Raw genomic sequence first — 11,419 nt, forward strand, 5'->3', positions numbered from 1 at the left:
ATTGCGCTCATGTCTATGACGTCAGCACGTATATGGTATACACAGCTTAGCTTGTGATATAGCATAAATGATGTTTCATAAGAATATTACAAGCCCAAAATATTTTAACTATGACCTACAAGTGTTCTCTTATAGTAATTTCGTCATATCAAACTACCTAATAACAAATATAATATATTTATTATGTTGTTTATCCTTTTACAATAAAGGAAATACTGCCAGTGGAACTCCCCCCCCCATCCCTACCCCCTCTTATACTACCTATATGGAAGTTACCGCATCCCCTCCCCCTCAGCAAGTTAATACTAAAAATGTACTGAAGTCTTAAAAAAAGGTCTAGCAAACGCATTTTCTAAATGCCCCATCCCATCCCACCAACCGCACCCACCTTCCTTGAATTTGCGGTCGGTCATTATGTACGCGCTTTATCAATAGCATTGTCTTTGGCATGAGTTATTAATATTTTATATTATTATTATAATTATAATTATTATTATTATTATAATTATAATTATTATTATTATTATTATTATTATTATTATTATTATTATTATTATTATTATTATTATTATTATTATCGTCGTATTGTTCTTCTTTTCTCAAGGTATATTGGTTTAACATACGAAGAGTCGTTAGACAAGCTAGTTTGGGTTGATACCACTCGAAATGCATCTTGGACCCCGGTAGGTTTCGATGAAGGTGACGACTTGTGTTACGTTTGGAATGTTGGATCAGGCGAATGGAGGCCGATAGACTGTGAAGCTAGTCGGCCATTCATATGCAAAATGAGACCAGGTTTGATATAGTAAATTTTATACCCTTCCTTGACATAGCTTTTACCAGCACTGCTTAAAAAACTACATTATTATTGTCAATATATTTCTAGCATAATCTAGCCATTTATTTCCTAGCCATTAATTTTCACAGGAGTGTTAATGTATAAACGTATATAACATTAATCAAGTTAGCATAAATGTGTGCTTTACCTGTACAAAATATTCTGTTGATGAGAGAGAAAATTGTCAAGAGATTTTTGGAATTGAAAGAGATAAGCCACTACAGAAAATGTAAATACACACATCTATTTCTCTTGACCTTCAGATTTTGAAGAGACAGCGATTGTGACTGTCTCATCTTCGACAAATGGTTCGTTAGATACAACTTGGCATGGACAATTTATATGGCACGGTTAGTTATGACTTTGATTAAATACATTTCCCAAAGAATATATAGACACCGGTTAAATTTAATAACTGGCAGTATTGAAGCGGTAAAGATGAAAGATTTGTTTCTACTTCATGACAGGAAAACACAATCAGAAAGATGACAATTTGAAATTGATACAAACGAAGAGCAAACCTACAAAATTGAGAAACAAAACGTTTCCGAACAGCGAACCAGAGGAGAAAGACAAACAAATAAAGGGAACTTGCATGTAACGCCTCTTTCTTTAGTGACCACGTGATTAGGACAATAAAACAGAGGAAAGAGACAAACAAAGGGAACTTGCATGCACGTCTCTTTCTTTAGTGACCACGTGATCAGGACACTTATCCAGAGGAGAAAGACAAACAAAGGAAACTTGCATGCAACGCCTCTTTCTTTAGTGACCACGTGATCAGGACACTGATCCAGAGGAAAAAAACAAACAAAGGAAACTTGCATGCAACGCCTCTTTCTTTAGTGACCACGTGATCAGGACACTGATCCAGAGGAGAAAAACAAACAAAGGGAACTTGCATGCAACGCCTCTTTCTTTAGTGACCACGTGATCAGGACACTGATCCAGAGGAGAAAGACAAACAGGAAAACAACAAAAAACAGAGTAGAAAGAAAACCACATGATATAGATATTTTATATAGGTATAAAATGAATTATTATAACAGTTGTGACAATTTCTCCCTTTTGTATAGATAATATGGTACCATTGGATCGTACGCCAGCCGTAGAGCTTGGCCTAACTGCTGTCGCCTACATTGTTTTGTGCTCGTTGGCCAGTTTGGGAATATTACTTGCTATTTGCTTTCTAGCTTTCAACGTCCTGGCTCGAAAACATCCGTGAGTTTACTCTTTAAATTGATGAAAATTTAAAAAGAAAAAAATAGTGACAGGATTTCTATGAATAGTTAGGCATAGTCTGCTGAGGACTTTACACGATTGGCTGAGGATTTGACTGATCTAGTTAGGATTAGTGTGGTAGCGTCTTTTTCCACACTGAAAACAAGTCCTGTCTGATGGTGTTCACTGTATCAATGAACAGAAACAAATTTAAGAAAAAACCGAAGGAAAAGAAAGAAAGAATGATTTGCCATATCTTCTCCCTTTTGGTAGAATTTTGTTTTCTAACATGAATTTCTTTTTGTACTTTTTAAGCTTTGTTAAACTGTCCAGTCCTCGCCTCAACAATCTGATCGTGATTGGCTGTATTATGATATATCTATCGATATGTGTCATTGGATCAGAAATTGTCAGCGGGGACGGGGAAAGAGAGTTATTCCCTGGTTTTTGTATGGTAAGTCGACATTAAATTTCATATAATTTCGTAAGACCTTATCCATTGTTTTAAGTTTTTATGTAAAAATTCAAGCAATACTTTACAACCAACACCTGAAAGGATATCTGGTCTTGCGTAATATTGATATAAAATTGACCAGAATAAATACTGATATCTCACTACGAGAACACAACCACGAAATTGACCGTAACTCTATAATTAATCAAGTACATGCATCTGCCACCTTTTCAACTAATCATGTAGATTATGCACAAAACCAGTATTACGTCATTAGTTCGAATGTATAAAGTAATCAATTGATAAATACAATATTAATAAGAATGGAATTAAATAAGAGAGAGCAGCGTCAATGCTAACCCCTTCCCATTATGCAAATGAACAAAACAAGAGGGCAAACCGTGGCGTTGCATATCTCATCGCCAGCAAACACTGATTTCGAATGATAAAAAAAAATATCATTAGCTACGCAATCTGGCAGTAGTAGGAACGTACCACTTGACATTTCCAGTATGCCTGTCAGTGAAGGTTGTATGTCAATACAAGGTTTCCCCTTGGAATAAAACAATTAATCGCGCTAAAAAATATACATTTGACCTTTAACCACGTAACCTTTGACCTCGGTTCCCATGGCAACCGCATATTTTGATAGTACTTGACATTCACTTTTACTTTCTTTTGGGATGCATATACGATCGTGAACTGGTAAACCTGTACTCACGTTCTTCGTATCACGTTCATCTGGCTCAATTGACTACTAGCCTATAAACGTATTTACTGAAGAGAGGCTTATATTATACGGTACGTTTATGTATACGCTGTTGATTTAATGTTGACCAGAACCTCTACAAATTGATCCCACAGCTTAGAATCTGGCTCCTTTCTATCGGCTTCGTTCTTGGCTTTGGAACTCTATTCAGTAAAACGTGGAGGGTTTATAAGGTCGCTAACACTAATGTAGGAGCAAAACGAACGGTAAGAAACCATTTAACATGACAAAGGAAGTTGACAGTTTGAAGTCGTACCCCAGACAGTTTGATTATGCCATATTATATACTGTAAATCTGTTCCGTATAAATACATATACCACGATGATGCCTCAGAGGGAGACGAGTTTTATATAAACGCGCCGATTAGAACTATTTGTAGTTGTGAACTGTTTATATTAAATATAATTATTTTTACAGGAATACTTATAATCCATCGTTTGTGTATGGTAATGGCTGTTTTACCATATTTTTAAACTCTGAACCCAAACGACAAATATATTTGGAGATAACTACTGAGTTAGAAGCAGAAAGGTCTGGACAACAAGTTCCAACTTTTACATCAACCTTCCTTACATCGGAGAAAATTCAGATAAATAATTGTTTACCAAAATGTGCATGCAAGTCAGATACAAAGATATTGAGAGGGGCCCAAGTCGGACCCCATGGACAATATTGCCACCTGTCCAACCAGACCAGGCCACATACTTTTGAATTCCTGTAATCTGTTATCCTGAACAGAAACATTAGGAGCGCGGGAAAAGACTCCAAATCCACATCCCGATGAACTCGTTACTATATGATAGTCTACTGTATGTGCATAGTGTCTTTCATTTCTTTATCATTTCTCCAGAACTTTCCCTACCTTTATTAATATATTATGTAAAACAACTTTCAAAACATGTGCTATTTAAAAGAGTCTATACTTAAAAGAAGAAAAAAATGATGGATATTTTTCATAGCTCAAGTCCGTTACTTAAGGTCATCTTTCCTTGTGAAGCTTTATACGTTTGCAATGAAGTTAGGTGCACGGTCAGATTTTTTTTTTTTTTAAGCTGTAGTTACCTTCAATATTTTCCAGGTCATAAAAGATTCAGAGCTGTTTGTAATGGTCGGCATCTTTCTCCTGGTCGACTTCATTATTCTACTTTTGTGGCAAGTGCTGGACCCATTACGTCATCAGAGAACTGTAAGTTTTAAAGAAATTTCTAAATCAATATTACACGTTTCATACTACGTTTGTGCTAACCCTTTGTACATCCCCCAAAATCATTAACCTAAAGTTCACTATAAACTATATCACTTTCCAATTACAAAGCAAAACGGTTTGCCAGTATCATTTCTCTACTCCTTGAATTGAAACTGCCGTCTTTCTCATATCCTTCTCGTATATCGTATTTTTTTATTTGAGTTTTTTATTTTTGTTTTCGTAATTTCGTTGCCAATTTAACATCACATTATGTGAATCTTACTATATGAGTTCCATATGACTCTATTTATTCACGTGTAATATCTACAGAATGCTAAGTAAAAATAAGTAGCGACTATGTCGACGCCGATATGATGGTTGTTAGCCTGCACGACGTGTTATTATTCATATAAATAGTTTAGTTATAAATACAAAATTCTACAGTTGCCCTGTTACATTAAGGTTGCACGGTTCTTACTGTCAATACACACTGTACTTATTTATTCCAACATGAACGAACATCATACCAATTTACTCAGGTTTGTTGCGATATTATGACTCTGTACCACAACAAAATGGGTTGCGATCAGTGAACAATAAAAGAAAAATAATAATCATAAATAAAGCAATGATATGTTGGATAGTAATGTATATAATTAAGTGTGACAGCATGCTAAATACGAACAACCCATTAAGTCACTTATACTGAGGGAAATTGAAATCATCCCCTCCCCTCCCCTCCCCCTTACCCTCCCCCTCCCCACACACACCCGTTTCTCTCTTCGTTATGGTTCTGTGGTCTGTAGATCTTTTGCCTTTTCATGTCTATTTTGATACTTCCGTTTCAGAATCTGGATTTGGGTCATTACATTCATACATGCAATTGCCAACATGTTACCGTATGGACCGGTGTATTAGCCGTCTACAAGGGCTTAATTCTTATTTTCGGGGTTTTTCTCGCTTGGCAGACGAGACGAGTAAGTAGTCTTTTTGTCACTTTCTCTTCTTGTTTTAATTTTTTGGGGGAAAAGATCAACGGATTTATGCTGGCTTGAGATTCGAATTATTGTGCATTGTACGAGTCGAGGTTGTCCCTATCCTAATAAGGACTGCTTTGTTCCAATTCGAGTATTGATTGATCCTCTTGGTGAAGGTAAAGTCTAAACAACTTCCTAAACCAATTTTGGTACATTTCCGATTTGATTTGAAAAAAATAAAATAACTACCATTCAAATTATATTTCATTAGCTGGATGTACTGCTTACATTATCGATAATAATATATAAAAAGGTTACCGATTTTCTGTGTTTCTTTATTAATTATATTTAATGTCTATGAAAACTGTCTGGGTGACGAATAAAAATCTTAAATATGAATTTTAACCACTTCAATTACGCGACTGATTCTTAACGGTGACGTCATATTGTGAATAATAAATATCGAATGATTCCTGAATTGATTAATTGTAATTTTGATTTGAGTTATATTCAGTAGGTTTGGCGAAAATATAAGAACAAAAAAAGTGGCTTAATGTAAATAAGCTGTTTAAACACACGATATTATGGTCACAACTGAGGAAAACATTCCGTCTATCTATAAGTGTGATTTTTAAGTAGAATGTTCCTTATATAGAAATTCTCCATTAACTAACATAGCATATCGTCAAGGTTATTAGTCTCTAAGTCCTTGTAAAAGTGTTTACTACGCTACACTTCAATGGATGGCTAAAACTATTTATGGCACCTTAAGTTTACCGTATCGTGACCATGCACACAGACTTCTTTATACGTTGGTAATGATAAGTAATATAAATCCATTTTACTCATCGGTAAACTAATTCCTATCCTAGGTATTGAAGCTATAAAGTGGTCTAAAAATTGCTTCAATTGACTCAATTTCCGCACCACATGTTCATCCAAGTTTGTTCTTAAACATTCAAGTGGCAAAAACAAAACCAAAAACATAAAAACAAATTCTGTTTGTTAACATATCTGAAACAATGTTCTCCTGTCGCTTCCAGACGGGAGAATTAACAAAAGGACGGATTAATATATCGACTCTAACTATGCATTATGTGGCGTGCCAACTAAAATATATCGACCCCATTTGAATTATAACACTGATGTAACTATTTTCAACATTGTTTCTCGTTTGGTTTTGCTTTCGACACAGGTGACTATACCGGCCCTGAATGATAGCAAACTAATCGGCATCTGTGTGTACAACACGACATTACTCTGCATCATTGGTTTTAGTATGTCCCTGGCGTTTCCAGAGCAACCCTCTTTCCAATTTATTCTATTATCAGCTATCAAAACCTTCTGTGCAACATTCGTACTCCTCGTCATCTTTGTCCCAAAGGTAAACTTGTTATGATTTTTTTTCAGCAATGTTTTTCATTGGAAATTTAGGTGTAGGAATGGGGGGGGGGGATTTTAAAGTCCCTGTATAATTTAAGTATAGGACATGAACCTTGATGGACGGGGCAGAGGGGAGAGATTGGTATGACCCTGGGGTCGCTGAAGCCGACTGCCATGTTGGGGAGTGTGGGTTCCTCCCCCCAGATAGAAAACAAAAAGACGTCAAATTGTGCACTCTGAGGCAACACTCATAGCAGTGGCATAATTCTTCCCCGTCTGAATGTAAAACATACCCCCTACTGAACCCCCTCCCCCGACTGGGAATGGGAGGTGGATGCTCCTTACGCATGTTTTGCATGTCAATTTCATGCAAGTAACTCGTGCGTTTCTAGAATATCAATAGAGAACAAATAAGAAAATATTTCCCTTTTTTTCTTTTCAGGTAGTATTCGTGTACAAGTTTCCGAATGCGGATAGACGGATATCAACGAGTAATACCCCGGTATGTATGGGTGTGTGTGTATGTGTATATATATATATATATATATATATATATATATATATACATATACATATATATATATATATATATATATATATATATATATATATATATATATATATATATATATATATATATATATATATATATATATATATATATATATATATATATATATATATATGACTCTGCGCTTCACTGTCTTCTGTTAATCATTGGGCAGTTTCTTACAAATTGGTTGCCAGTTTTTAACGATAGTAAGAAACCCAGGGTCGTAGCAATGCAGGAAGGGGTTCCACGGGCCAGGTTCCCCTCTTCAGAATTTTTTAAAAGTTAGCTGCAAACAAAAATTTGCTCAAGACAAGGCACACTACAAAATAGATAAATCTAGCACGCTTCAATCGCTGGTATTTTCCATCCTTTTTTCCGACAGTGTTCTTACGATTAACTGCTATTTTTGTTTGTAACCTAATTTAAATACCCCCGGTTGATTTCTCCCGGAGCTCCTTTGCCAAGAAACCCTGGATCCCGTCACCGGATTCTTCAAACCATTTCCAAAGCATAATACTGCAGTTGATAAAATCTATCAAAACTGTCCATTTTTAATTAAACATAGACCCTTTATTAAAGTGTACTTTAAAACAAATCGTCGCCCTCTCATTTGCCCTCCTCTCACCCCCCCCCCCCCCTCCACGCACCTTGGAAATGCTTTGCACATCACTGAGTATAATCATATGATAAATGTAAAAATGACAAAGTTTTAGACTTTCTGATTATTCTTCGTACATGACAATTGACTATGTGGAATCTAATGAAGTGGATTCTTTCATTTTAGTATAAAAACAAAACAAAAGTTAAACAAATATAGGGGGACTGATGGGAGGCAGACATCTACGTCGACATTTATTATTTATCTTGCAGGTCTGTTTCTGTAGTTGCTTTTGATATACCTTTAAATTTCGAATGCATAGAACTATCTTTTCTCGTTTGCATGATATCGAAGCATGTCAGTCTAATCAGCGAAATATTCATTTTGTATGATCATAATATATGAGCTGTGTTATCTATTGTCTGTTCATTGTTTTCTGTTATTCTTTTCATAAAATGTCATGCTTAAAGTAAACATTCCCCCAACCCCACTGTATTGACAACAATAGAAGCCAGTGTTGAAAGCGTTTAATATTAACATCTGAATCAAAGTCTTGAACATATCTTCCATGCCATGCGCGTCTTTTTTTGACGGTTACCGGCGCATTATATGAATGTCCATTATTATTATTAATAATGTTACTAGCTCAACGTAACTATTTCATATAAAATCTCCAATTTGACGAAAGTGAAAAATAAATGCCTTTTCCTGTCTTTCCATCCAGACCCTTGCCTCTCAGACACCTCACGTGAGCAGTATTGATCAAGCTGAAAACGAAGGCAATGATCAAAGGAAACATTTTACGGAGTTTTTTATACAGCATCTGAAGGTGTTGACGGGATACGATAACAGGGCCGAAGACTGTGATTGCAATGGAAACAACTCGAAATCACCTACACCGCAGATCACTGCAATTAACGATGTTGTTTAGACTGTTGAATATTCATCACTGCCATCATGACGTCCAAGGGATGAATGAATAATCCTTGGTTATGTCTTTCAATTGACATTTAGTATAAACTGAGACGAGAAGAAAATTTTTTTTTTTCATTTTTAATTTTTTTTTATAGATATTGTTGTAACTAGGCTAACTAAAATTAAAGATATTTTTCAAGCATAATGTAAAACTTCATACAGTATTCGTGGGGAACACCCACCACTAATAGGGAGCGGACAAAGCATGCTATACCGTATTAGGGGAGGTGTTCCTGTTTGCTTTGAGAAATTTTCGTATATTGACGGATGTAAAATATTGTTATAACTCTTTGCAACTGTGGATACACAATAATGTTGAAGAATATCCAACTGCATATTGGTTCAATACTGTACATATTATTTATATACTGCACATTATGAATGATTGTTCGTAAAAGTGTCTGTCGGTGTGGGGGGGGGGTCTGGGCACTGATCTTATTCTGGGATGGGGAATGGGGGCGAAGCACCCTATTGAAGTATACGTGATGGCTGAAATGAAACACGAGGTCACTTGGTGTGCGTCGTTGTTCGTAACGTCCATCAAAGGCAAATGTGGTATACGTTACAGGCAGAACAGCGGATGGGCATGGATTTTGTCGCCATGCAGATACGAGCCTGGGTCGATCCATGCCAGAGAACTCCGGGTCAGTTCGCTAGTCTAACATTCATATCGAGCTCGGAGATAACTATAGGTCGAGTTTATGCTACGGTTGAACAAGCGTTTAGTGTTCAATTTTAAAGGTATAAATTCTCAAGTGATCACCAGTGCATGACCATGGGTTAATACATACAAGCCGGTTAAATTTCAGTGTGTGTGTGTGTGCTATAAGAACATTCGATGTATGCAACCAAGTACGTATATTAAACAATCGTATGGTGACTGTGGGCTGAAACACCTGTCTTCTAAATGTCAACATAGGCTATACATAATTAACAGTTTAACATTTCTAGTTTGGTAGTTTGGTAATTTGGTAGTTTGGTAGTTTGGTTTTCGTGCTCTGCACTCTTGCATGTCGTTTTCTTAAAAATTACCTGCAGGATGTACGTTAGCATGAAGTAATAAGCTTTTTTTTTATAATTCCCGGGTTGTTTTAATCTTCACAGCCAATTAGTAAATAATATAAATATATTCCATTGTATATAAGATAGCGAGGTAACAAATGACTATGATACTTGATTTCAAAGTTTTTCTGATTAAGTGAAATGTTAATTTGTTTGGATTCTTGCTCTTAATGTATGATCATAGCCAGGAATTCTGTTTGAGGGGCACCAACAATTTAAGAAGGGCGCATTACTCGTTTCCTGCAGCATGTGAAGTTTCTGTAACAAACATAATGCTCGCAGACATTGGGGACCGGGGTGGGTGAGGGGGGAGGGGGAGTTATAACAGTAAAAAAGGCAGCTTAATGTGCAAATGAAATGTTTACAAATTATATATATATATAGATATGTATACATGCTTATAAATTTGAATAAATGACTTCTATCTATAAAATATGGAACCATTTTCGACTGATTACTTGTTATACTGGTAATTGCAATTGACTGATATAATGTCTAATGTGTGTTTACAGTTTCGCGTAACACAACCAGTAACACAATTAATTGACCTATGACCAGGGGCGCAATCAATCTTCTTTTACTGGGTTTGAAGGGGAGGGGAGGGGTTATGTCGTGCAGGTGAAGGGTCTTAGGTGTTCCCTCCCCTTTTGAAAATTTTGTTAATATGGAGGGCGCTCAGATGCAAAATGACGCTATGTTTTGCAATTTTTGAAACAATGTTGAATTTTTGACTGTTTTGGTTGTGCCGCACATACATGTTATGTATTGATGAACTGTAAACTAAATTGTTTGTAATATTATGTCTGTCTTATTGTGGGGTGAGGGGGGGGGGGGTGGAGGCTGAGCCTATTTTCCTAGCCGTGGTTACGCCCATGCCTATGACAAATACTTACACAAGTAGTGTTTATCAAATTAGCATAAAAAAGACATTCATTTCTCTTAAAATACAACTAACTAACATTAGTTTTCGTGCGAAAAATTACGATGGTTTACTGACAGGGTCCTAACCTTCTTTGTTAAACTATTAACCGTGACGGCAACGACGCCACGTCGGTGAAGATGTACCCCCATCCACTGGCACCCGCCTCCAAGCTGTAAGGACCCCCATTCAAACACTCCGAAACATTTACCTTATAGATTTGGTGGATGGAGTTAGGGCAAAAAGATGGATTTTTGAAGCAGTATTAGTAGCGTAAATTATATATTATATTTACATATAGTGAACTTTTCGTGTTTTGCGAAATGACAAGTTATGTCATGTTATGTAATGTTCGCTAATAAATCCTCCTTGTGGAACTAAAACAAAAAACAAGTTTTGAGGTTGTCTTAGCTCGATCAGTTGCAATTTCAAGTTCGGGGATTTTGTTTTATAGTTTTCGTTTTAGTTTAGAGATTATCAATT

The 11,419-nt window shown here is 36.1% G+C and overlaps 1 protein-coding gene across 2 annotated transcripts in view; it reads left to right on the forward strand.

Annotated features, from left to right (window-relative positions):
- LOC139970867 (gamma-aminobutyric acid type B receptor subunit 2-like) overlaps positions 1-10,330 on the forward strand; it is a 33,287-nt gene extending 22,957 nt beyond the window's left edge. Inside the window, exons 10-19 of one of the 2 annotated variants that reach the window (XM_071976916.1) lie at positions 605-795; positions 1,102-1,188; positions 1,915-2,059; positions 2,375-2,513; positions 3,378-3,488; positions 4,362-4,469; positions 5,318-5,446; positions 6,642-6,830; positions 7,272-7,331; positions 8,705-10,330. In XM_071976916.1, coding sequence (XP_071833017.1) covers positions 605-795; positions 1,102-1,188; positions 1,915-2,059; positions 2,375-2,513; positions 3,378-3,488; positions 4,362-4,469; positions 5,318-5,446; positions 6,642-6,830; positions 7,272-7,331; positions 8,705-8,911 — 1,366 coding nt within the window. In that variant the 3' untranslated portion in view covers positions 8,912-10,330. The remainder of the gene's footprint in view (positions 1-604; positions 796-1,101; positions 1,189-1,914; positions 2,060-2,374; positions 2,514-3,377; positions 3,489-4,361; positions 4,470-5,317; positions 5,447-6,641; positions 6,831-7,271; positions 7,332-8,704) is intronic. The other variant, XM_071976917.1, reaches the window with a different exon arrangement.
- The last annotated feature ends 1,089 nt before the right edge of the window (positions 10,331-11,419 follow it).

This window comes from Apostichopus japonicus, chromosome 8, assembly GCF_037975245.1.
Source record: "Apostichopus japonicus isolate 1M-3 chromosome 8, ASM3797524v1, whole genome shotgun sequence".
Taxonomy (NCBI): domain Eukaryota; kingdom Metazoa; phylum Echinodermata; class Holothuroidea; order Aspidochirotida; family Stichopodidae; genus Apostichopus; species Apostichopus japonicus.